A 27,897-nucleotide genomic window follows, 5' to 3' on the forward strand; every position below is an offset into this window, starting at 1 on the left:
TAATTATTTTTTTGAAGGGTTAATTTCCTTGCGCACAACCCTGGAAACCCCACTTATCATTTCTCAAAATGGCATGCTGTCCAAAACTCATTGCAGTAATGGCACAGCTTGCAAAAGTTCAGATGAAGGGGGAGAACGAAGGGTTATTCTGTTTTCTTTTCTTTTTTTCTAATGAAATGTCTCTCTTATTACTCTCTTATGGCTTTAGTATGCAATTGTTGCTTTATGTTGTAAAAAAACTTCAGCAAATGCTTGCAGTGTCAATGTGACCACTGAGATAACTGCCAATTGGTTTCTTATCCCAAGTCCTAATCAGGCTTAAATCCTCCTGTGAATCCCTGCAGTTGTGCTCACCCAGATACTGCAAGTAAATTGGCACAATTAAAGCCCCATCGTTAATTCCAAATCATTTTAATGTTCTCTTTCTGTTAGAATGTAAAACTTGTCCATTTTCTGAGGTGTTTTGTGTAATCTACTCGACTTTGTCTACTGTCCCCTGCAAGACATCCACTTGCGTTGCGATGGGTGTGGTGGCAGGCGTTGACGTGGATTCGGTTTCAGCCATGATCCCAGAATCCTGCCCCTCTGACCTCATCATCAGTTTGAGCTTTTTCTTTGGTGGGTTCTTCAATGTGCCCAACCTCTCCTTAACCTTGTATTCCAAGGTACTGTGGGGAATCCCGTAGATGTTCTGTGCCTTCGAAACGCTCATCTTTCCACCCATCACCACGGCAATGGCTTCTTCTAGTATCTCGCTGTTATACTGACGATAGCGGCCCCTTTTCTTTCGGGGTTGCTTGGAGCCTGTTGGGTCAGTCTCTGGATCAGATGTTGGGTACTGCGGCCCCAAAGTTGGCTGCTCGATGTCTGCACCCCAGTACTCTCCAACGGCTCCTCCATTGAGAAGGCCTCCTAGGGCAGCCCTGCGACTCTGCTTTGGCAAGATGGCCCTCAACTTTCTGCTGAGCGCATTCTCAGAGTGCACGTTGCCCAGAGATAAGGAGCTATAACTGTAGAGATCCGAAGCATTCCCATGAGAGTCCCAGGACAGGTCCATGCCTCGGACTTGTGGAATCTTCAAGTCCACTGGAGGGGAATGTCCCGGTTCTTTCTTAATCATAATGGAACTGGTGTCAAGGGACTTTGTATCCTTAGAAAATATGCTATGGTTCTCCTGCAAAAGAGGCAGGTCGTTGATGTCACTAAGGTTGCCAGTTACATGTTTAAGCTTCAGGAGGCCATCTAGATGAGATTTTCCCCATACTCCATTACGGGATAGAAGGGGCTGGCTGTTGAGGAGACCTACGGACTCTAGGCTAGCTAATGAAAGAGGTGTTGGTTGGCCAATGAGGCGGTGCTTCTGACTCAGGAGTTCCTCTTTTATGAGGAGTGAGTGAACCAATGGTGGCTTGATGGGTCCAGAAACAATACAATTCTCTCTTATCCCATCATGCAAGCTTCTCGGTGGCAAGTCATCTTCATCGTCAACATCTCGATATTTGTGATCAGCTCTCTGGGAACGCCTAATTTGTGGAAAGATAAGATTGTTTATATGTGAGAATGTGGTATGTTACTGTAGTATTTTTTTGGAATGAACCTGGGAACAAATACTGTACTTCAAAGGACAGGTCTCTTTCTATTAAAGCTCAAGTTTTTTAACATTAGAATAACTTCCAGTACCTGCTTAATATGGCAAGATAACATAACGTAGGCACTGTGGCACCATCAAAACATGCTTTGTTTGTCTAAGTGTTCTGACCAGCCAAACACAACAACATTGGCTCAAACCAATGGTGTGGGGCATTGTTTGGGGCAGTACTATCTTAATTGGCCGACCTATGGCAGATGGATGAAGTGTTTAGGAAACCTGTTTGAAAAGAACATCTTCTTTTCCACCATTGGGTTGAACGGTTTTGACCACGGAAAGTAGCAGTTCCAGTAGCATTTCCATTTAAGAACGGTTTAGTATGGTTCAATTACAAACCATTCCCACCAAGGAATTCTCATCATAGTTAGCAAACAGTGCTCAGGATAGAGAATCGTACTGGTGGAATGGCTGTTATGACGTCACGACTCATGATTGGTCACTTGCTATGTCATTCAATTAAAATCTTAATTTTACATAAAAATACAAAATAAAATCCAACGAACCTGGAACACAAGAACTGTTTGACCCGATGGTGGAAAAGTTCCCTATGATTTTTATTGCAGCTCTGTTTGGTAACACTTCAGCTTTAAGTGTCCCACAGAAAGTTCACAGATAAAATGTATCTATCAGACATCAAAAATGTCTTGTTACAAAAACTTTTACCACATCCAGGAGGTACACCAAGGGTGGTGTAGCCTACCTGTTACAGTTTACTAACCCTAAAGTGTTCTTAGTGAAAGACAGAAAACAGAATGCTGTCTGGATAGTGGTAAAAATCTAGGGTGGAAATTGAAATGTTTTTGGTTTAAATTTTAAAGGAACAAACTATCACAACTGTAAAAAGCGAGGTTAAGACATTTCACCTCAAGTTGTTCTGGCTGGTATGTTCCTGTAATAAGTGTAAATAAAGCATCAGCTAAATTACAAATTAGAACATGTAAAGAGGTATCTTTTGGGGTATTCATTAGCATTTACAAGGTACAAATTTGTTTCACCATGAAAGTCCCCCCCCCATTTTAAGTGTACCTTTTTGTGTATAGGGATTAAAATGTATGCATTAAAGGGATAGATCACCTAACAACAAATAAATTCTGTCTCACCCTCATGTTGCTTTAAACCCACATGACTTGTTTTCCCCGTGGAAAACAATCCCCATTCATTGTATGGAAAAAAAAGAGCAGTGTCAGCATTCTTCCAAAAAAAAGAAGAAAGAAATTGTGTTACATGAAAGAAAGTCCTATGGGTTTGTAAAAACATGACTGCCTGTAAATGCCTGGGTGAACTACAGGTGAAACTCGAAAAATTAGAATATCGTGCAAAAGTTCATTAATTTCAGTAATTCAACTTAAAAGGTGAAACTAATATATTATATAGACTCATTACAAGCAAAGTAAGATATTTCAAGCCTTTATTTGATATAATTTTGATGATTATGGCTTACAGCTTATGAAAACCCCAAATTCAGAATCTCAGAAAATTAGAATATTACATGAAATCAATAAAAAAAAAGGGTTTTAAATACAGAAATGTCGGCCCTCTGAAACGTATAATCATGCATATGTACTCAGTACTTGGTTTGGGCCCCTTTTGCATTAATTACTGCCTCAATGCGGCGTGGCATGGATGCTATCAGCCTGTGGCACTGCTGAGGTGTTATGGAAGACCAAGATGCTTCAATATGTCCCGGTAGACGGCTGCGTTGACTCTGGACTTAATAAAGCACAGTGGACCAACACCAGCCGATGAAATGGCTCCCCAAACCAACACAGACTGTGGAAACTTCACACTGGACTTCAAGCATCTTGGATTGTGTGCCTCTCCATTCTTCCTCCAGACTCTGGGACCTTGGTTTCCAAATGAGATGCAAAATTTGCTCTCATCAGAAAAGAGGACTTTGGACCACTGAGCAACAGACCAGTTCTTTTTTTCTTTAGCCCAGGTAAGACGTTTGACATTTGAAGCCCATGTCCAGGACCCGTCTGTGTGTGGTGGCTCTTGATGCAGTAACTCCAGCCTCAGTCCACTCCTTGTGAAGCTCCCCACACATTTGAATGGCCTTTTCCTGACAATCCTCTCCAGGCTCCGGTCATCCCTGCTGCTTGTGCACCTTTTTCTTCCACACTTTTCCCTTCCACTTAACTTTCTATTAATGTGCTTTGATACAGCACTTTGAGAACATCCAACTTCTTTTGCAATTACCTTTTGAGGCTTTCCCTCCTTGTGGAGGGTGTCAATGATGGTTTTCTGCACAACTGTCAGGTCAGCAGTCTTCCCCATGATTGTGAATTCAACTGAACCAGACTGAGAGACCATTTAAAGGCTCAGGAACCCTTTGCAGGTGTTTAGCTGATTAGAGTGTGACACTTTGAGCCTACAATACTGAACCTTTTCACAATATTCTAATTTTCTGAGATTCTGAATTTGGGGTTTTCATAAGCTGTAAGCCATAATCATCAAAATTATATCAAATAAAGGCTTGAAATATCTTACTTTGCTTGTAATGAGTCTATATAATATATTAGTTTCACCTTTTAAGTTGAATTACTGAAATTAATGAACTTTTGCACGATATTCTAATTTTTCGAGTTTCACCTGTAACCTTTTGAAGGATAGTGATTCGATTTAGTAAAGCTAAATAGATTTGTAAATACAGATTCGTAAATATAGATTTATATCTTATACTAGACACTCATGTTTGACCAGCCGAACAGTAGTTAACTAATGCAGTAGCTTATGTGGGAATTAAAAAAAAGGAAATATATTTTTTTTAGATCAAATAGAGAACAGTGCTTGAGTTCGCTTACATGATGTTACGACATAAAAAAATCCATAAAGACTGTTCTTACCCCTTAACTGTGGGCACAATTGAGAAACCATGAGAGCTTTTCAGTGAGACACTACCATGACTGTGGTTCTTCTTAGTTGAGAGGTCAAGGACTCCATCTGCGAACACAGTTATAAGTCATTATGTTGCAAGATCTATCTTAACCCCTGTGCAACCCTCAGGACATTTTTGTCTTTTTTATTTTTTCAATAATTTTGGCTGTGTTGATGCAAACGGCATATATTTTGCCAAAGGTGTGTATTTTGGGGGGAATTTTTATATTTCAACCTCAGTTCCTATAATACATCTATAATACACTCAAGACCTTCAGGACAAAAATGTCCTCATTGAAACCCATTAAAACTGCAATATTTGATCCCAGTGCCATTAAAGTGCAAAATCATGAATTCTATGATTATAAAGCTTTCATTCTGGAGCCCTGGCTTCAAAATTAAATGTTTAAATATTTTCCAACAGATGACACCATTTTCCCCTCATGTTTAGCCTATGGAGCAAATACATGCTTTTTACCTATTTTCTGTTTGCTGTATTATAAAGCACTGCAGGCCAACTGAATAAATGATGCAGCTAAAATTGTGTGGGTGTGGTGATATGGATGTCAGAGTGTGTTTTGTATGTGTGTACTGTGAAATGTGTGTGTGTGTGTGTGTGTGTGTGTGTGTGTGAAAACCAACAGTGGCATTATATAAACACACTGGCATATAGAATAGAATATATTTATTGTCATTGTATAAATACAATTATTATTGCACAGGTACAACGAAATTAGGTTTGTGACATTCCTTACTATACTATAGAACAATAAAACAATAAATAAGATAAAATAAACCAAGTGAATACAATAAAAATACCAAACATTATAGGAAAGTCCAGCAAATGTAAATAGTGCTATAGCTCAGGTATGTAGTGCAGCAATGGAATCAGTCGTGTGGAAAGATATGAAATGTCAAACAGTAACACACAGTATACACCGTATGCACAATATGTACATTAAGTTATATATAACAATGTAAACAGTGACCAAACAGATCTGTGGGCAAATGACACAAGATGTCAGGGGGTCAGTGGATTGATTCATAACAGTTATTGCTCTGGGGAATTAACTGTTACTCAGTCTGGGTTAATTTCCTGAAAATGAATGAATATTTGGTTGTTATGATCCAAACTGATGTTGTCATGATTACTGTTGTAACCTCCGTTCCTCGATGGAAGGAATGTCCTGAAAACCTGTCTGACATTCGCTCCCCTTTATACCCGTATATCCGGGGGTGGGGCATGCAAATTCTGTCTGCCAACTTGACATTGGCCTTTTCTCAAGTTCAGAGGTACATGAGGCTCTCAGAAAAGAACCGTTGTGTCACTACAATCGACACAACGTCTCGTTCCTGGTCCCTGTGGGCGCATAGTAACTCGCGAGAGTGTGCTAGGTTGAGCCAGTCGTCGAGGTAATCGAGTATGCGGATGACCACTTCACGTAGCGGGGTAAGGGCTGCCTCTGTGACCTTGGTGAAGACGCAAGGTGACAGGGACGGGCCAACAGGGAGGACCTTGGGCATGACTATGAGTGGTGCCTTGGCCCGAGGAACCGATCAATTAGCCGCGAGGGGGGGGGTGGAGGTTTCCAGTCCACCTCGCGCTCGTGGTGGCCCGGGAAAGTATAGTGGACATCCGTGCGTCAGGCTCAGACTGGGCGAGCAGACCCGAAGGTGGCAGCCCAGACGAGTCATCAGCATCAGACGCAGATGTGACGCTCTCCGATGCAGCGGCGGAATCGTCATCCAATTCCGGGGGCTCAAAGGAGAATGCCGGCTGAGAAGTGCCATGGGGCGTGGACTGCACAGCGTGCAGAGAGGAGAAAGCTACTGGAATGCTACTGGAACCACGTAGATCCAAAAGCAGTGCTTATCGCCAGTAGAGGTGAGTGGAACAGTGATGAACTCAGCTTTGCTTTTGCACAACCGTTTGGCTCAGAAGAAAAAATCTGTCTGATATTCGCTTCCCCACTCCCATTTATACCCGTATGTCCGGGGGCGGGGCATGCAAATTCTGCCTGCCAACTTGACATTGGCCTTTTCTCAAGTTCAGAGGTACGCGAGGCTCTCGGAAGAGACCCATTGTGTCACTACAATCGACACAACGTCAAGTGAGTGACAGAAGGGGAATCTAAATTTTGATGTGGAGATTTTTATTCTCTAATGTCCTACTTTAAGTTTTCTAGTCTTGTGAAACTGATGTACTCTTAGTTAAAGTTTGAGTACAGGTTCTATTTTAACCGATTTCTGTGATCACATAAACAGTTTCAATTTCCCAACTGTTTAATGCACATTCCTAATGCAAGGCACTTTTGCAAGATGTGCATAAAATATTATTGAATATTATAAATGTATACCGCTGCAAAACATAGCCTTGAACATGATACATTTCCAGCTAAAATTGCATTCTGGCTTGCCTATATAAACAGTCTCCTAATGGAAAGACAACTTAAGGCTGTGCCATATATTGCATAGTTACGATATTTGCATTATTATTTTGTTGCAATAAAATTGCAATGATTTGAATTGCAAAATAATTTCTTAAGGAAACAAGTTTTATACAAGAAATATTTATTCTTAAATTTGACAAAGATAATATGACTAAATATCATTCTTCCTCATATTCACATATTCAAAACTGTTGAAAACATGACTTTTTATTATATACTATACATGTACTGATTATTTTTTAACTATCCTTTTGGTTTATTTTAATTTATGCTTTAACATTTTTGAATCTACTTGCAATTAATATATGTTTGGTTTAAGTCAGGGGTCAGCATTTTTGACATGAAGTGTCTATTACTTGTGCTGTGGGTCACACAGATTATCCTAATATAAGATCTTACATGTCCCTAAAATTTTACTTGACTAAACGATGGTTCTGATAAAAAATTTCAATCAAAATATATAAATATATAAAAAAAAGAAAAAGAAAACGTGAGAAAAACTGACTGAACTTCTGTGAAGTCTCACCTTGTTCCCTGGGCTCTGTCTCTAGTTTCTTGATGGTGAGGTCCAGTGGGGAGTCCTGATCTGCCATGAGAAGCTTGCTGAGGACGGGATTCTGTGCGGAGGCAGCGGTGCCGGTACCGGCGCCACCACAGACGGAATCAGGTGTGGAGGCGTCCGGCTCCAGCGAGGGCGCTTTCGGCAGGCTTTGGTCCTTAGTGCCGTTGGGCTGGGACTTGGATTGGGGTACGTCCTGAGTTGAGCTGGTTTTTGAGGTATATTCCACAGCGAACTGTCGGATCATTCGCTGCATGATCTCACGAGCCACTAGAGGAATGTGGGGGTCTGTGAACCTTGGGAGGTCTGCTGGGGGAATCATCAGAAGATATGCAATTAGCTAATGAATGTGTTTAATGTGTTTAAATTACATTTAAACCATTAAAAGTAACCAACAATGCCAAAATGCCAGTAGTCAATAACCGTGCATACATTTCCATACCATGGCAAAAATGTATATACAATCGAACACACTTCTAACTTGTGTTAGAAAAGTTGAATATTAGTATAATTATTAAAGAGTTGCAGGTGTGTTTAGTGTCTATATTACATTTAGTATTTTAAGCCTTTAGAAGTAACCATTTGTGCTTTAACACAAGGCTGTACACATCAGTAGTTAGTAATTAGAGTTGTCATAATTACAAAATGTAAGTAGCCAATACCAGTGAAATGTATGATTCAACACCAATTTCAATCCCATGGCCTAAATGAATATGCACATTAAAAAGTTAAATATTAGCATGCATATTAACAATTAAGTTAAAACAATTGCATGTAGCCTTAATGTACATCTCAAATTACGTAAACGTTGCTTTAAGTTTTCCCAATGAATTAATCAAGATAAGTAAACTTTAAGAAAATAAAGAACAAAGACACAAATGACAAAATATAAAGAATAAAAAAACAAAAACAAAGATACAAATGTTTTTATGTATCGAACCACAAGTATTAAAGTATACATTTAGAAATTTCAATATTTTGACATATCTGATTTTAAAAAATGTGATTTACAGTATACAGCCAACATTGTTTACATTATTATCCTTGTCAACACAGAAATTTTAAACAAAGTGCATTTGACCCATCACTTGCACAGCCACATTTTCACAATACAGGTGAAACTCGAAAAATTAGAATATCGTGCAAAAGTTCATTAATTTCAGTAATTCAACTTAAAAGGTGAAACTAATATATTATATATTATATATATTATAGACTCATTACAAGCAAAGTAAGATATTTCAAGCCTTTATTTGATATAATTTTGATGATTATGGCTTACAGCTTATGAAAACCCCAAATTCAGAATCTCAGAAAATTAGAATATTACATGAAATCAATAAAATAAAAGGGTTTTAAATACAGAAATGTCGGCCCTCTGAAAAGTATAATCATGCATATGTACTCAGTACTTGGTTTGGGCCCCTTTTGCATTAATTACTGCCTCAATGCGGCGTGGCATGGATGCTATCAGCCTGTGGCACTGCTGAGGTGTTATGGAAGACCAAGATGCTTCAATAGCGGCCTTCAGCTCTTCTGCATTGTTTGGTCTCATGTCTCTCATCTTTCTCTTGGCAATGCCCCATAGATTCTCTATGGGGTTCAGGTCAGGCGAGTTTGCTGGCCAATCAAGCACAGTAATACCATGGTCATTGAACCAGGTTTTGGTACTTTTGGCAGTGTGGGCAGGTGCCAAGTCCTGCTGGAAAATGAAGTCAGCATCTCCATAAAGCTTGTCTGCTGAAGGAAGCATGAAGTGCTCTAAAATGTCCCGGTAGACGGCTACGTTGACTCTGGACTTAATAAAGCACAGTGGACCAACACCAGCCGATGACATGGCTCCCCAAACCAACACAGACTGTGGAAACTTCACACTGGACTTCAAGCATCTTGGATTGTGTGCCTCTCCATTCTTCCTCCAGACTCTGGGACCTTGGTTTCCAAATGAGATGCAAAATTTGCTCTCATCAGAAAAGAGGACTTTGGACCACTGAGCAACAGACCAGTTCTTTTTTCTTTAGCCCAGGTAAGACGTTTGACATTTGAAGCCCATGTCCAGGACCCGTCTGTGTGTGGTGGCTCTTGATGCAGTAACTCCAGCCTCAGTCCACTCCTTGTGAAGCTCCCCACACATTTGAATGGCCTTTTCCTGACAATCCTCTCCAGGCTACGGTCATCCCTGCTGCTTGTGCACCTTTTTCTTCCACACTTTTCCCTTCCACTTAACTTTCTATTAATGTGCTTTGATACAGCACTTTGAGAACATCCAACTTCTTTTGCAATTACCTTTTGAGGCTTTCCCTCCTTGTGGAGGGTGTCAATGATGGTTTTCTGCACAACTGTCAGGTCAGCAGTCTTCCCCATGATTGTGAATTCAACTGAACCAGACTGAGAGACCATTTAAAGGCTCAGGAACCCTTTGCAGGTGTTTTGGATTAATTAGCTGATTAGAGTGTGACACTTTGAGCCTACAATACTGAACCTTTTCACAATATTCTAATTTTCTGAGATTCTGAATTTGGGGTTTTCATAAGCTGTAAGCCATAATCATCAAAATTATATCAAATAAAGGCTTGAAATGTCTTACTTTGCTTGTAATGAGTCTATATAATATATTAGTTTCACCTTTTAAGTTGAATTACTGAAATGAATGAACTTTTGCACGATATTCTAATTTTTCGAGTTTCACCTGTATATAATTTACAGTATATATATATATATATATATATATATATATATATATATATATATATATATTTTTATGTTTAAGTTTGATACCAGTACTTTGTAAATTACTAATGCTAACAGATTGCAACATTCGGTTTCCAGAAGAAAAATCTCATTTCCATTTGAATAAATTTTTAGTGCTGAAGTTTAATCCTTTCAAGACAGACTTAACGTGAGCTCCAAAGTGTTTAAGCTTCGTATAAGCATGTGTGATTTCCACTTATAATAATAATAAAAAAAAATACAGTTTAATCGCTAAATTCCTGGTGAAGAACTAAACTACCCATAATCCTGAAGAGAGATCAACCAATCAGAGAAGTAGAATAATTTCTGTTTCCAGAAGCTGTTACCATGGAAACATAAATTGAGACCAACGAGCTCCCATAAAGCATTATGAATGACGTAATGACTCAAATACCCATACAGTCTCAAACTACTTATATATTGTATATAATGTATGATTATAATTATAATCAGTTACTATAAGTCATTTTTTATCATGTCAATAACAATGCTTCATGGGATGAGTAGTCCATTTCCTCGTAAAAGAATGTAATACATGGAAAGTACACATTCTAGTATCTTTTTAAGCACTTTTTTGTTGTTGTTGCTGCTTCAAATACAAGTTTGTAATTTCATGATTAATCTTCGATTTGGTTAATTTGGTTTATTATGTATTTTTTTTTATTAAGAATGTTTTAAAATTGGGCGGTCACTGCTGTGCTCTATGACAACGTAGTCCTATCAGTATAGAGGGTATTCCCAATATTTGGTCACTCCAGTGACATTTACTCTTCACAGTTTACACACATTTGAATGATGCTCTCATGTATTTTGCAATACCTCTATTGACCAGGCGAAGTTAATATTTGACTAAAAGCAACTCTTTCATACATTTTTCCCTTTTATGCATTTTATATTTAGACCTTAAAACACTGCATAATTTAACTGTTTCGCAATAGGCTCGGTTATGCTGCCATTGTTCAAATCAAAGCCAACGGATTTGGCAAACACGCTTGTGAAAACAATTCCTACCGGGCAGCAAAGGTCTGCAGACTTCCATAAAGGGAAGACGGTTTCCTTGATACTCTTTTAGAGCACAAAACATCAAATGTCCAGTGTCAGGAAGGTAAATAGACTTCAGAAAGCATTTTGAACTTCAAAACTTGTTTCTTGGATGTCAAAAGTGGCCCCAAAACGAATTGGACACTTATTTTGTTTCCTAATGCAATGATGATTATTTGCCCATGAGTGACTTTTTGGAAATTAAATAAAGGAGTTTTAGTCTTAATTATTTTACTTGCTTTTTGAATTAATTTTAAATGTGCATTTGTTCCTTTGCATTGGATTCCATTTACATCACTGCAAAATTTGCCATTTCTTTATTGTATATAACGTGTGTACAGAAAAGGAAAGACAAAACAAAAAACTAAATGGCTGCAGTATACTGGAAGAAGACATGCATCTCTATGTAAAAATGTTTCAATTATTTTGGTTTCAGTTCATTGAATGACTTTTAATGCACACATGAACTTAAAATGAACAAATGAACTGTGTCTTACCCTTTCTGCAGAAGACAACATTGAGGAAGTCCTCTGCTTGCTTCTCAAGTTTGTTAATGTTGGACTGCTCTTGCTTAAAAATGTCAGCTTCTGATAACACTTGGTTCTTCAAACCAACCAAATTTTCCTACAGAATAAATCAAGGCAAAATCTATTAAATTAGACAATCAAATAATAATAATAATAATAATAATAATAATAATAATAATAATACAACTTGAACAAATATATAAAAAATATACAAAATATATAGTTGTACTGATGGTTGATGACCTCAGAAGGTCAGGTTGAAAAAAATCTTTAAAAAGTGTACTTAATATATGATGCCTTTATGCAAACAAACTATAGAAAAACAGTGATTTAACCCAAGCTTAAAAAAAAAAGTGATAATATACTCTCATATTCACAAATTACAGACATTTAAAGCAAAAAGCATATTGAAATAACTAAAATTATATTTTATATATATATATAAAATAAAATAATTCCAATATTCAGATTGAACTACACTCACCTAAAGGATTATTAGGAACACCATACTAATACTGTGTTTGACCCCCTTTCGCCTTCAGAACTGCCTTAATTCTACGTGGCATTGATTCAACAAGGTGCTGAAAGCATTCTTTAGAAATGTTGGCCCATATTGATAGGATAGCATCTTGCAGTTGATGGAGATTTGTGGGATGCACATCCAGGGCACGAAGTTCCCGTTCCACCGCATCCCAAAGATGCTCTATTGGGTTGAGATCTGGTGACTGTGGGGGCCATTTTAGTACAGTGAACTCATTGTCATGTTCAAGAAACCAATTTGAAATGATTCAAGCTTTGTGACATGGTGCATTATCCTGCTGGAAGTAGCCATCAGAGGATGGGTACATGGTGGCCATAAAGGGATGGACATGGTCAGAAACAATGCTCAGGCCGTGGCATTTAAACGATGCCCAATTGGCACTAAGGGGCCTAAAGTGTGCCAAGAAAACATCCCCCACACCATTACACCACCACCACCAGCCTGCACAGTGGTAACAAGGCATGATGGATCCATGTTCTCATTCTGTTTACGCCAAATTCTGACTCTACCATCTGAATGTCTCAACAGAAATCGAGACTCATCAGAGCAGGCAACATTTTTCCAGTCTTCAACTGTCCAATTTTGGTGAGCTCTTGCAAATTGTAGCCTCTTTTTCCTATTTGTAGTGGAGATGAGTGGTACCCGGTGGGGTCTTCTGCTGTTGTAGCCCATCCGCCTCAAGGTTGTGCGTGTTGTGGCTTCACAAATGCTTTGCTGCATACCTCGGTTGTAACGAGTGGTTATTTCAGGCAAAGTTGCTCTTCTATCAGCTTGAATCAGTCGGCCCATTCTCCTCTGACCTCTAGCATCAACAAGGCATTTTCGCCCACAGGACTGCCGCATACTGGATGTTTTTTCCTTTTCACACCATTTTTGTAAACCCTAGAAATGGTTGTACGTGAAAATCCCAGTAACTGAGCAGATTGTGAAATACTCAGACCGGCCCGTCTGGCACCAACAACCATGCCATGCCAAAATCACCTTTCTTTCCCATTCTGACATTCAGTTTGGAGTTCAGGAGATTGTATTGACCAGGACCACACCCCTAAATGCATTGAAGCAACTGCCATGTGATTGGTTGATTAGATAATTGCATTAATGAGAAATTGAACAGGTGTTCCTAATAATCCTTTAGGTGAGTGTATATCGCATTATTGTGGCAGATGAGTAAAGCATTGATTGAACAGTACAAAAAGTGGCTTTAAAGTCAATATAATGACAGTACAGATGAGCCCAAAGCGAAATACCTTATTCGGAAAGGTACAAATAATGACTTCAAAACGAATTACGAATTCATCCGAATAATAGGAAAAATATTCAGAAGCCAGATCACCCCTAGTTGACAGCAATTTTTTGCAGTTGAGTTCGTCAATCTGATCTGTCATGTTCTCACAGGACGCATTATTGCATTATGTCTGTCCAAATTGTAATTATCGCTCTCTGCATGTGTGAGTCAGATTTGAGGTTTATTATGATCGCAGGTTTTAGGACGCTATGTCAAGTTAAAAGTAGTTAATACTTCGAAAGATGCGTTTGGAGATATCTGCATTCTGCTTCGTCCAGCTGTCAAGAATGCATCCTGGGTGACTGCCTTTATCCTTTCACTGCACTGCTTGCTAGGTTTATTGAGGCGCACTGACTGCCCCCTGCTGATGCGGCCCATTAAAACACAGTTGCATGTATTTCAAGCTTGAATTGGTCAGATGGTAGGTAAATATGTACTTTTATTACTGTATTTATTTTTGGAGACATGATTAATTGCGTAATTGCACTTATAGTTAATTGCACTAAATTAATGCAATAAATCAACATCCCTATTTAAAATAGGTTCCCCTATCCCTGTTTGATATTCAGAAGACAACTTTTAAATAAGCCATTCGAAGGTTAATTTCCCCAAAAAGTATTAACACTGACTCTTTGATGCTCTCGAGTATCACAACTAGTCTGACACAGCAGATTTTGCTTTACCAATAGTGTGAGACTGGGGTGGGACTACGTGTATTGGAAAACCTGTTTGAAAACAGCCACTATTTTTACAATTCCTTTTGGTGTCACTGGAGGCACAGCAATTACCAGCCTAGTCTTGTTGAATGAATGTCAATATCACTGCATTTTTGCAAACTGAGTTTAACCTGCAATGTACTACGCTTCATCTCAGTTTCCTGGTGAAATTAATGCTAGATTTAAGGAACAGGAACTGTGCATTTTATTCACGTTCACGAAAATCACAAATACAAAGGCTAATTATTAAGACTATTAATCTCACACTCTTCTGATATCAAAACAATTTTACTATAATGCATCATTTGAAAAACGATGCATTTTGATGTTTGTATTACAGGCTTACACACTCCAATGTCATTAGCTTGCGTGGTAGCTCACAACATAGAGTGCTGGACTTTGGACTCAAGAGACTGAGGCTCAAGCCCAGCCACAAAAAAGTAAAAGTGAAATGAAAGAGCTCAAAAAATGATGTTGTTGCTTTAGAAAATTAGCTTTTTATGTCATATTTGCATTTTAAAACATTATCGGTTAGATTTAGGTGTCGCTTAAGGGTAAAGTGTCTGTTTTGTTCACCTCTCATTTATCTTTTATGTCACTATTGGTTAGGTTCAGGTTAAAGTTTTAACCTTGTCAGATTACAACACCATTTCACTCACTTTTGGCGCCCCCCGCAGCCGAACATGTTACACAGCAAGGAATTTTTTCACGGTCACGTTATGTTCATGAGATCAGGCTGGAAATTACACACTTCATGTAACGAATGTAAGGCAATGAAGGCAGACGAAGGTTGAGGATCCAAATGCAGCTTACTTTATTACTAACAAAATACAAAGGAAAAACCCTCAATGGGGAAATAAACAAGAAGAGAGAACTCGGGCAGGGACCACAGACCAGGCTAACTACATTCACAAACATTCAACGATAGACAAGGACTGAACCAAAAACCGGGGTATAAATACATGAACAAGGGACAAAGGGGCCAATGAACAAACAGAACTCAAAACAAGATAACAAGATGATAACAGAAGCAAATGGCAAACTAATGAGGACAGGTGAAAACAATGACAGAAAACACGAATGCTAACAAGACTGTGGAGCTACAAAAGGGACAACAGTGAAAACTATGGAATAACAAAAGGGACAAAAATGGAAAACAAAGGGGCAACGGTAAAACAAGACAAGGTCATACATAACACTTCAAGTGCTGAATAGAAAACATTGCAGTTCTCAAGGTGAAACCTTTAATGAAATTCCTAATGCATTGCTTGCTGACATGCATCTATATGAACACCCATGAAAAGTTTCATTACCTTGACTTTTTCACGTCTTAAGCAGCAAAAGAGACAATTTTCATTAACCGACCAATCTAACACTCCCTGTGGCTCACAATCTGTAAGACCAACACAGAAATATATTAGTGGGGTTGTAGTATCAGCATCCTTTTATCAACAAGCCATACATTTAACAAGTGCAGCATATTAAACAGAGGCTGCTAATACGCTATATATATATATATATATATATATATATATATATATATATATATATATATATATATATATATATATATATATTAGTATTGTGCAAAAGTTTTAGGCACTTCTTTAGTTGAATAGTGGGGATGTCTTCAAAGATAATGACATAAATCATTTTCATTTATCACTAAATGTCATACAAAGTCCAGTAAATATAAAAAAGCTAAATCAATATTTTATGTGGCCACCTTTGCCTTTAAAACAGCACCAATTCTCCTAGATACACCTGTTTTTCTTGTCTGATAGGATGTTCCAAGCTTTTGAAGAATTCTATCTATCAATCTATTTAGACAAAATGTATATCACTGCCAATACTTTTGGCCACGGCTCTGTATATATATAATAAAATCTCCCATTCTCCACATTTAGAAAGACTTGGAAAAACTAAGAAAGAATGCAAGAAAGAAGAAAGAAGGGGAGTACCCTTCTGAGAAAATCTTGTAAGTTTTATGTGTTGCCTGTTTTGTCTCCAAGCACCTGACATTAGTGGTAAAATGTCAGAAAGTGTGAAGACATTTATCACAAAATCAGCATTATTGAATTACCACTGGCAATGAAATGTACTATACAATTAAAGGTGCCTTGCCTTGCATAATTTCAATGTGTTGAGTTGCACAAACTGTGTTTAAATATCTATTCTCAACTTTGCCTATTCAGAATTCGGCAAAAACGACCACCCAGGCATGTTGAAGTAATAATAAAGGAGTAGGATAGATACTATTATTCCTAAACACCAGTAGAACAAGATACGTTTGGTTACGTATGTAACCTCCGTTCCCCGAGGGAGGGAACGACACGTTGTGTCGGAGAAGCGACACTAGGGGTCTCTCTTGAGCGCCGATATCCACCTCTGATCTATGAAAAAAGGCCAATGAGAGTTGGCAGCCGGTATTTGCATGTCCCGCCCCCGGACATACGGGTATTTAAGCGGCGCAAACACGGGAGTTCATTCAGGATTTTTCTGAGGAGCCGGAAAAAAAACACAACAGTGGCTCGGTTCAGCGACATGGCGGAGGAAAGACACAACGTGTCGTTCCCTCCCTCGGGGAACGGAGGTTACATACATAACCAAGCGTTCCCCTTCTGTCACTCTCTCCACGTTGTGTCGGAGAAGCGACACTAGGGGACCCAATCCAATCTTGCCATGCGCTGAACCGTGTACGTGAACCGCCAATACAGAGGCGGGCAGGGATTTCATCCAGTGCCGTGCATCGTCTGTATCTGGCTGCACGTACCCTTCCCCAATGCCCCATAAGAACATCAGAATCCTTCTAGTTACCCTGGAAGGGGAGCAAGGCGATGTTTGCCAACATGGGAAAGGGCCAGCCTGGCTGGGCCTCTTTTCTCTCTATGTTTCTCGCATAGAGCAATCACGGCCGGGGCCCTTACACGCATATAGGGAAGGGGGTCTTACCCAGACCCTGCGGAGACCACACCTGCCCTTTTTCTTGGGGAGGAAAAGTGGTAGACAGGTCACACGGCCGTCTTAGGGCTCGTGTGGAAAGTATGGTGCGGTGGTAGATCCAGCCTCGAAAGAGGGGAGTTGCTACAGCACGGCGACCGGGGCAGCTGTAACTGCTTAAGGGAGACACAGGGGTCCGCTCGTAAGGGGACAGAACTGTGGAATTACACACAGGGGGAGTCCGAGCAGGAGTCCTTACCTGTGGAGCACCTATACCAGTACAGGGTAGCCATCAGGGTACCCGCAGTGGCTTGGGTCGGCGAGTTCCTCCGCTGAACCGCGGACCCGGAGGGCTGGGGAGGAATCGACCAGGGTCCCGACTCGGAGTGGGGCGCCCTGGGAAGAAGGCGTACTACTTTACCTTGACGTCAGGAAAAGGGCGCTGGGCGCAAGCGATCCACCCGGCCGGTCTACGTGTTACCGAGTTCTACGGGCTCGGACCTGAGAAAACACGAGATGCAACCGACTCAATGTGGAGGTTGTAAAACCTCGCAAAGGTGTTGGGTGTTGCCCAACCCGCGGCTCTACAGATGTCTGCTAGGGAGGTGCCCTTGGCCAGTGCCCACGAGGACGCAACACCCCTTGTTGAGTGAGCTCGGACCCGCAAGGGTAGGGGCACGGCCTGGGTGTGATAAGCCAGTGTGATGGCGTCGACAACCCAGTGGGCGAGCCTCTGTTTGGAGACGGCATTCCCTTTCTGCCGTCCCCCAAAGCAAACAAATAGCTGCTCAGAGCGTCTGGTGCTCTGTGTGCGGTCCAGGTAATTGCGCAGGGTGCGCACTGGACATAGCAACGAAAGGGCTGGGTCTGCCTCCTCCCGGGGCAGCGCTTGCAGGTTCACTACCTGATCTCGGAAGGGTGTGGTAGGAACCTTGGGCACATAGCCCGGTCGCGGTCTTAGGATCACAGACGTATCTGCCGGACCGAACTCCAGGCAAGTGTCGCTGACAGAGAACGCTTGCAGGTCCCCGACCCTCTTGATAGAGGCGAGCGAGATCAGCAGGGCCGTCTTAAGAGAGAGGGCCCTGAGTCCAATTGATTCAAGCGGCTCGAAGGGAGGTCTCTGGAGTCCTGCCAAGACTACCGAGAGATCCCAGGAGGGAACTAGGCCTGGCCGGGAGGGATTCAACCTCCAGGCGCCTCTCAGGAACCTGAGGATCAGGTCGTGCTTACCCAAAGACTTGCCATCTACAGGATCGTGGTGGGCGGCAATGGCGGCAACATACACCTTGAGGGTGGACGGGGACAGCCTCCTGTCCAGCCTCTCCTGTAGGAACAGGAGCACTGACTCGATCGCGCATCTCTGCGGGTCTTCAGTTCGGGAAGAACACCAACGTGGAGGTTCCAGAGGTCTTTCGGCTGAGGTGCCGGAGCACCTGGTCTCTGTGTGTGCATAGTAACTCTCGAGAGTGTGCTAGGATGAGCCAGTCGTCGAGGTAGATGAGAATGCGGATGCCGGCTACTCGTAGTGGGGCAACGGCCGCCTCTGCGACCTTCGTGAAGACGCGAGGGGACAGAGACAGGCCGAAGGGGAGGACTTTGTACTGAAACGCCTGGCCGTCGAACGCGAACCGTAAGAAGGGTCGGTGTCGTGGCAGAATTGAGACGTGGAAGTACGCGTCCTTCAGGTCTACCGCTGCGAACCAATCTAGATGCTGAACGCCAGCCAGAATATTTCTCTGCGTGAGCATTTTGAACGGGAGTTTTAACAAGGCCCGACTTAAAACTCGCAGGTCCAGGATTGGTCGTAAGCCGCCGCCTTTCTTGGGTACAATGAAGTAAGGGCTAGAGACCCTTCCTCATTTCGGTTGGAGGGACGGGCTCTACCGCACCCTTGGCTAAGAGGGTCGCGATTTCCGTGTGCAGGGAACTGGCATGCTTGCCGTGTACTGCGGAAAAGCGGACGCCCCTGAAGGGGGGGCGGGAGCCGGGCAAACTGAATTGCGTAACCGAGTCGAAAGGTCCGGTGCAGCCAGCGTGATGCGTTGGGAAGCGAAAGCCACGCTTCCCAGCTCTGCGCTAGGGGCACCAAAGGGACGAGTGTTTTGGACGTACCCGGCGGGGCCTCGCAGCGGGGCGGAACAGGTAATGCAGCGTCGGGCGGCTTCGTTGCGGCCTGAGGCTGAGGTGCTGAGAATAGACTCAAAGCACTTACCTTGCAACGCGCGCCCGGCAGGGGGCGGGTTCGTGACTGAGGAGGAGGTCTGATGTCGGCGTCCTCTGGACTCGTCTGAACCGGCCGGCCGGGGGACAGTCGTGGGCAGGCGGAAGGCGGGATCGCCGCGTCCGGTGTACCGGGACTGTCGTAATCTGAAAGCACATTGCCGTGAGAACGGCATTTGCGGGCCAGGTGACCCAGAGGCAAAGGAAATAGCTCTTTTATTGAGAATGTGGGTACCACAGCCCCCGTCAGGGGGTGTGGCAAATGAAAAAACAAAGGATTCTCCACCCGGCCCTCCACCGGGGGACGGAGCGGTCTTACCACCTCCGGAGCTAACGTCTTCGGCTCTGGGTCGACTGTCTCAGGAACGCTTGGGAGCCTTCTGGGTCCTAGAGGGGGTTCGTGAGACAGGGGGCCGGGTTGGGGCGGAGCAGGAGCTGGTTTCTTCGCCGCAGGGGGACGCCCTTGGCCAGTGAGATGGCGTCAATAACCCAGTGGGCTAGCCTCTGCTTGGAGATCCAGTCCCGGGTGGGCCAGTAAGGGGCCTCCAGGATGACCTGTTCCTCATCCTCCCTGATCTTGCACAGCACCGTTGCAAGAAGGCTCACTATGGTAAATGCGTACTTGCGCAGCCCCCGGGGCAAGCTGTGTGCCAGCGCGTCTGTCCCGAGAGGAGCTCCTGTCAGGGAGTACCAGAGCGGGCAGTGGGAGTTGTCTTGGGAGGCAAAGAGATCTATCTGTGCCTTGCCGAATCAGCTGGACCACCTGGGGGTGGAGCCTCCACTCTCCACTGGGCGAAACCTGCCGTGACAGTGCGTCCGGCAGCGTGTTGCGGTTGCCAGGGATGTGAGTGGTGCGCAGCGACCTGAGTTGTGGCTGACTCCAAAGGAGGAGAACGGATTAAGACGTCCTTGCCCCAGAGTAGTGGGAGAAAGCTCCGTAGGGCAAGAGATACAGCCAACAACTCTAGGCAGTTAATGTGCCAACTCTGCCGGGGTCCTTTCCAGAGGCCAGCGGCAGCGTGCCTGTTGCACATGGCGCCCCAACCCTGTCGAGAGGCCTCTGTGGTTACCACGACACATCTGGACAGCTGCTGCAAGGGGACTCCGGTCAGCAGAAAGCAGAGGTCTGTTCAAGGGTTGAAAGTCTGATGGCAAGAAGGGATGATTGTCACACGGTATGTGCCGTGGTGCCATGCCCATCTCGGGACTCGAGTCTGTAGCCAGTGCTGAAGCGGTCTCATATGCATCAACCCGAGCGGCGTGGCAGCGGCTGAGGATGCCATATGCCCTAGGAGCCTCTGGAATTGTCCCACTTCCCTTAGCTGGGCAAGAGCTGCCTCTGCGATCTTCGTGAAGACGCGAGGGGACAGGGACAGGCCGAAAGGGAGGACCTTGTACTGATATGCCTGGCCGTCGAATGTGAACCGTAAGATGGGTCGGTGTCGAGGCAGAATGGAGACGTGGATGTACGCGTCCTTCAGGTCTACTGCTGCGAACCAATCTAGCTGTCGAACGCAGGTAAGAATCTGTTTCTGCGTGAGCATTTTGAATGGGAGTCTGTGTAAGGTCCGGTTGAGAACTCACAGGTCCAAGATTGTCGCAACCCGCCGCTTGTTTTGGGTACGATGAAGTAAGGGCTGTAGAAACCCTTCTCCATCTCGGGGCGACAGATTGGGAAGTGAAAGCCACGCATCCAAGCTCCGCGCGAGGGCCGCTAACAGGACGATAGTTTTTCAGCGCCCGGATCCGAGGTACCAATCGTCAAGCCGCGAAGGCTGTGGGGAGCACGGAGGGTTCCAGTCCAAGCCCACGCTCATGGCAGCCTGGGCAAGCATGTCGGCCATCTGCGCGTCCGTCTTAGACTGGCGGCAGCCCAGTCGAGTCTTCCGCGTCAGATGCCTGGACGCTATCCGATGCAGCGGCGATATCATCATCCAAGTCCAGGGGCTCAAGGGAGAATGTTGGCTGGCTGTGAGGCGAGCCGCACTAATCCCGAGCTTGGACGGAAGCGAGCAAGCGAGCGTGTCGGGGCGGGTGGTTTGTGGGGATTTACCCGGCGAAACCGAGCCTATCGTTATCCCCATATTGCCCTCATCGCCAGCCAGGTCGTCCTCAATCCCGTGGGAAGGAGCAATGCGGGGGCGGCTGAAGTGGCATTCACCTTGAGGAAGGAGAGCCGCAGCCGCAACGCTGCCATGGTCATGTTCTCGCAATGAGTACATGAGCCATCCACGGACGCCGCCTCAGTGTGATCGCTGCCCAGGCACACGAGGCAGCGTCTGTGGCCGTCGGTCTTGGAGAGAAATCGATCGCATCCAGGAACAACACAGGGGCGGAAAGGCATCTTGAAAAAGACGCGTCCTGAAAAGGATGTTCAACGCCGCTGTGTATTGCTCTTTTGTGAGTGGAAAACTCAAACTCTTTTAGAGAAATCAAACTCTTTTAGGAAGAGAACACTCTTTTAAGTGAAAAGCGCTGTCAAAGCGCCCAGGGGCGTAGACTGCACAGCAGTGCAGAGAGAGAGAGAGAATGCCAGCTGGAAACGTGGCGTATATCCAACAGCAATGCTTCTCGCTGACAGAGGTGAGTGAAACAGTGGTGAACTTCAGCTTGCTTGTTGCACAACCGTTTGGCTCCGAATAAAAATTCTGACTGGCACTCGCTGCCCCGCTTCCCTTTATTGTCTAATCATATATAAAAACTAATAAAAGTTAATATTTTAAAGTATCATGCCATTCCAAACTTGAGTAAAAATCAAAACTTTACATTTTGTCCTAAAAGTCTTGTCTTTACTATTCTACCATTTTCAGACATTTAAAAGTGTATTCAGCTACAAATTCAACTACATTGTAATAAAAATTTCAGGCTAACATTTTTTGCAAAAAAAATTATAAATTAATAAAAAAAAAAAAAAAGTATTTCTCTCAAAACTTTGGAACAGTCCAGCACACTACTGTTCCAACATTAAACACAGTTCTGTTCAAGGCCACTTCCACACGAATGAGCTTTCGGTTGAAAATGCTTTGATTTTGCTACAGTACGTTTATGCCTCTCATCCACAAGGAACCATGTTTTTCTCCACCGAAAACTGAACATTTTGAAAAAAGCTCTCCATAATCGCATACTTTGGAAATCTACAATGCTAGGAAACTGATAATGAACTTTTCACATGAAAACGGATTAGTTTGCACATGGCCTAAGTTTAATATTCCATGCCCATTCTTCCCAAAAGGTGTTTTAATTTAAGTCATCTTTGCATAATTTGACAATTTATCTCATCAGCTCTTGAACGGCTCTTTGGGCATAACAATTAATAATGTACTCCAGGAGCTGTCAAATATTTAGACATTTAAATCTTTCTGCCTTTCTAGGAAACCCACTGCTTTTTGGTGAATTTAAAAAGGACCTAAAACAGAGCCCTGAGGCATTCCATTATGCCAGATGAATAATAAAATATCCAGAATATCTGGTTTGTCCTTTAAATGTAACACATTAAACATGATTTATCACACCCAGCTATACATTGACTTGATGTTAGAAATTAACAGTATTCAGTATCAAATGTGAACCAGACTGGATTGTATCATATTGAACCTTGACATACTGATAAAAGTACCTTTGTTGAATATACTGTAGACTATAGAAGATGTCTCTTACATAGGATGCTTGTAGTCAAGGCCATAGTGACTATAGAACATGAGGGGGATGTACGACCAAACCCACCCAAGATTCTCCAATTTTTCACGTTTTATGCCCCTAGTTCTAGTTCTATACTGTTTGGAGAAATACACTTGTAAATAATTTAGGAACTTATCATTGTAATTAATCACTGTTACTCATACCTTGAAAAACAGTAAGATCTTTTACTAGTCCTGGTCCAAACAGCCCCTCCAAAATGCTTTCAAACCCTGTGGAGAAAACAAAGGTAAATTCTTATTAGCTATATGAAAGGTCTTTAAACACAGATCACACTTCTGCCCACGTCCACCCCCACGCATGCACAAACTGCTTTCAGTTTGATAAACGAAATCAATGCTTTGCCCGATATAATACTGCCACTCAATTTAATTAACTGCAAATACTGGATCAGCAGCACAGTTACATGAATACACACTGATGAAGCCTCTAAAATGGGAGACAAAAGAAAGATAAGTATTATAAATGCCTCACAATAGTAATATATTAAAAAGTCGGAAATTATTTCAGTAAGAGGATGTGGTTTTATTCTGCTTGAAGAGAGGCTTATAAATTATTCTATATTTTAGAAAGACAACATATTTTTGATGGGTATTATTATTGATATCGGTCTGGTTAGACGATATTGAAGGCAATATCAGCGTTGCCTTTTTTTTTTACCATTCAAACAGAATTTTATATTGGTTAATATTAATATGTAATATGCTTATTATTAGTATGCCAATTTAATGTTAATTCCATTGTTCAATGTTAGTTCATAATGCATTCAATGCTGTTAAAGTATAAAACAAAATATGCAAAAATGTATTAGTATATCTAGAAGTTAACATTAATCGCAAGTAAAAAATGCTGCATTGTTCATATTTAATTCAAGTTAATTATTGCATTAACTATGCAACCTTAAACTGTTACCTAATAATCTAGACTGCCGCTTTAATATGAATGTTTTGTCTAAATAAAAATAAAAATACGAAATAGTATTTAGTAAAAAACAATTCTTAACTAAGTATTTTTTATATCCTTTCAACAAGAAAAAAATGGAATGAAATAAACTATTAATTATTTTCAGATAAATCTAGGAAAATTAAGTGGAGATTATGCTTGAATCTTAATAATTATGCAAATGAGATAAGTCAAGTTTTTTTTTCTTTCTTACACCAGTGGCAATTTTACTTTATAAACATAATCGCACACATCTTGTTAGATTTGTCTGAAAAAAAAAAAATACATATATATATATATATATATATATATATATATATATATATATATATATATATATATGTTTTAAGAATGGTTAAATATATTTACTTGAAAACAAGACAGAAATAGTCAAAATGATTTTTTGCAGTATAGGTAATATCTCAATTTGCAGTCAAATTTTCTGTGTATTCTCGAAACCAAACTACACGATTTAAACATGAACGGACCATATTGGCATTTTCTGAAGGAAGTAAAGGCAATCTATACAAATACAAATTCATTAGTTCCGCCCTCAGTTATGCTATCATTGTGATCAATAGGAGCATGATCACAAGTTTTTTGTCCTTCAGGAGACTGCAGTGTTTTTGACAGAAGCAAAAAGATTCAGGCTTAGTTAGTATGATTCACTATTCATCAGCCATTCCCACTGCAGTTTGCCTCTAAAGCATGCATTCCAAATTGTTGCTGGCTACAAAGAAACCTTTGAAAAAAACAAATTGAGCACTTCAAAGAGTTCCAACATTCCGGTTCGTTAAATGCACTGCATTACTGCTACAACAGCAGCGGTTTTCAAGCAGAAGTGGATAATTACTTTTTTTTAATTTTTGCCCTGCTGAAAATTCACTTGTTAACAGAGTCTTCTATACCATCCTTACCATGTTATATCCACTGTGCAGTTTAAAAAAAAATAAGACATATACTGTAAACAAAGACTACTTTGCAAACTGTCACAGATGGATTTTTTTGTAGACAGCTTTGTTGTTTATTATAGGAGCGTTTTAGTTTTGACACATTGTGCCGTGCATGTCCAGTGTAAACTGTATAATAGGGGTGGGAAACTGGCGATACGATATACTATCGATATTTAGGTCACGATACAATATTATTGCTATTCTTTGTTTTTGGTGTATTGCGATTCTTTGTTTTTGGTATATATATATATATATATATATATATATATATATATATATATACACACACACACACTGGATACTGTTACCGTGGTATAAAATACCTCACAATATAATATTTTGGTCATATCACTCACTCCTAGAAATGTCTTGTAATATTCAGTAATGCAAGAGGACTGGTGGAGGAGAACTGTGTGGGATATCACCACAACAAAGCAACTCATTCAACCCAACAAGACTAACATTCATACTGCATTACCCTAAATCACAGAGAACAAGTTAAGAATGCATTACATACATACATTAAAAACAGTAAAACAGGGTGGGAATATATCATGTCAACAGCTTTTTGTTTGAACGTCCTGGTGACCATTAATAGTCTAATACAGTGTAGTGGATGTATGAATAATTTACCTTCACAGGGCAGCAAGCACCAATGTCTCTAACCGGTAGATAACATCAATACATTGTACAGAGTCCAGATGTCTGAGGACTAGAGATGACTAGAGTATGAAGAACACTATTTTCAAGATCTTGAGCAAACTGTTATAACAACCCTCACAAGCTATTTTTTTTAGATGGTATATGTAATTGAATCTAACTTAACTGCATCTATTTATTCCGAAATAAGGAGTGATTCTTTATAAGACTCACTTACTGTAAAAACATAAACATGCTTTTACTTCTCTCACTCAAATTAGTCTAAACACAATTACATTAACTCTGTCTCTAAAACCGTAAACAACATTAAAACTGTACAATTATGCTAATGAACATGATTGATATTGTTATATTAGCTTACAAAAATTTTATACATACAACAAATGAAGAAAGGAAGGGAAATGATGAGGAAAAGTTGCTGAAATAGAATCAGAAAATATCGCAAGCCAGATTCGACACGTTGCCTCAGCAGCCTGGAAAACCTGGGTTTGGATCCCGTGTTGAAACCAGGAAGTAATTGTGTTCACATAATCAGTAACAAGGTTTAGGTCTGGGGTTTGGGTCGGGGTGTTCAGTTTATAAAAAAAACGCATTCCTCTTCACTGTATTACAGCCAGCATGACTGAAAACAACTTGCATTTGGCGCCCTTCCATGGACATTTGACCTGAAAAATGGAGCTCCCATGTGCACGTACGCCCAGCAACACCAACTGCTTTGGTCAGGGGGGCAATGTTTCGCATTTCGGTAAACACGGACCAATTTGAGCAAAAGAAAAGTCCCCTACAGTTTCCGGGTTTGCTGTAAAATCAGTATGAAGCCACGACTATAGAAAATCGTTTTATCCCTTAAGCATACATTTGAAATGGGAATTTTGTGGCTGCTATTAGCTTTTGGGCCTATATGTAAATGTACTCTTAAAAATAAAGCTTAAATATGAACAAATATTTGTTCAATAAACTGCTCTCTAGGATGAGAATGTCCCTACCCCAGTACCACCTGCCACTGAAGAGCAATAAAAGGCAGCTAATCATGGTTCATGGATGTGAAGTAAACTTAAGCAAACTGTCCATTTAAATAAAAGGGACAACCCCACAATCTGCCCTCAGGATGTCACGAGGGTGAGTAAATGACAAGAGAATTTTCATTTTTGGGTGAACTATCCCTTAAAGGTGCCCATTTTTATGAGTCATTGCGTATGTAATTCTGACTCACTGTACATTTAGACAAGAATAGCACAAATATACATCAACGTACCCATGATGTAACGTGAGCTGTGGCAGTCAGAAGTTTGTGGGGGGGGATAGAGATAGTTTGTGCGATTAAACGTGTTTTAGGTTTCACTTTCCAACATGCGTTCTCAAGGTCATTCATTCTCACATCAGTCACTCATCCCAGCGCTATAAAGTGAGAACCCTGATTTAAATCAGAGATATATGTTTATAGTGTAACCTTTAGTAACGGCACCACATCTTCACACAGTTGCTTAATATTCAGTGATCTGTGTTGCAACAAAACGCTAAAAACGGTTAAATCATAGATTCTAAGGATTTACCCCTTAAGCGGTTTTGGAGCCTGTAATGGATACTGCATATCTCTTGTGTATCTCATGTATCTCCGGTGTGTGTGATGCTGTTATGGTGTTTACTGGTTGCCAGTATGTCATAATGACCTTTGATAGTGACACCAAAACTATTCATAAAATGTTTAATTTCACAATGAATGTAAATGAAATGTAATTTAACACCATGAGGCATTAGCATAGAGCTGCAGCATATAACTTGGCAAGTGTGGCAGGGGGCACTTTAAAAATAGGGATAACTATTGGTAATTGGATCAGTATCGGCTGAACACGGTGTTAAAATATCGGTGAACGTATCTGCCTCAAATTTCCACCTTTAGACCTATATTTAGGGTTGACCACTTGTGATCGGATTACCTGAAACGCATCTTAATACCAGGTGTAAACGGGGTCTAAAGTACAATGTGAAAAGAGACCTGTGGAGGTAGGGGGAGAATTGAACTCAATTGAATTCAATTGGTTCAGGCCAAGGAAATTGAACTAAGTGTAAAAACAGCCTAAGACAGTC

General features: G+C 41.4%; 1 protein-coding gene across 1 annotated transcript in view; it reads right to left on the bottom strand.

Annotated features, from left to right (window-relative positions):
• Window positions 1-472: 472 nt before the first annotated feature.
• The window catches only part of LOC127639380 (ligand-dependent corepressor-like), a 58,726-nt gene continuing 31,301 nt past the window's right edge, over window positions 473-27,897 (bottom strand). The window contains exons 2-7 of the mRNA XM_052121351.1: window positions 23,401-23,466; window positions 15,709-15,788; window positions 11,824-11,950; window positions 7,502-7,840; window positions 4,495-4,591; window positions 473-1,523 (exon numbers count right to left, since the gene is read on the bottom strand). Coding sequence (XP_051977311.1) covers window positions 473-1,523; window positions 4,495-4,591; window positions 7,502-7,840; window positions 11,824-11,950; window positions 15,709-15,788; window positions 23,401-23,466 — 1,760 coding nt within the window. The remainder of the gene's footprint in view (window positions 1,524-4,494; window positions 4,592-7,501; window positions 7,841-11,823; window positions 11,951-15,708; window positions 15,789-23,400; window positions 23,467-27,897) is intronic.

The sequence above is a fragment of the Xyrauchen texanus genome, chromosome 48 (assembly GCF_025860055.1).
Source record: "Xyrauchen texanus isolate HMW12.3.18 chromosome 48, RBS_HiC_50CHRs, whole genome shotgun sequence".
Taxonomy (NCBI): Eukaryota; Metazoa; Chordata; class Actinopteri; order Cypriniformes; family Catostomidae; genus Xyrauchen; species Xyrauchen texanus.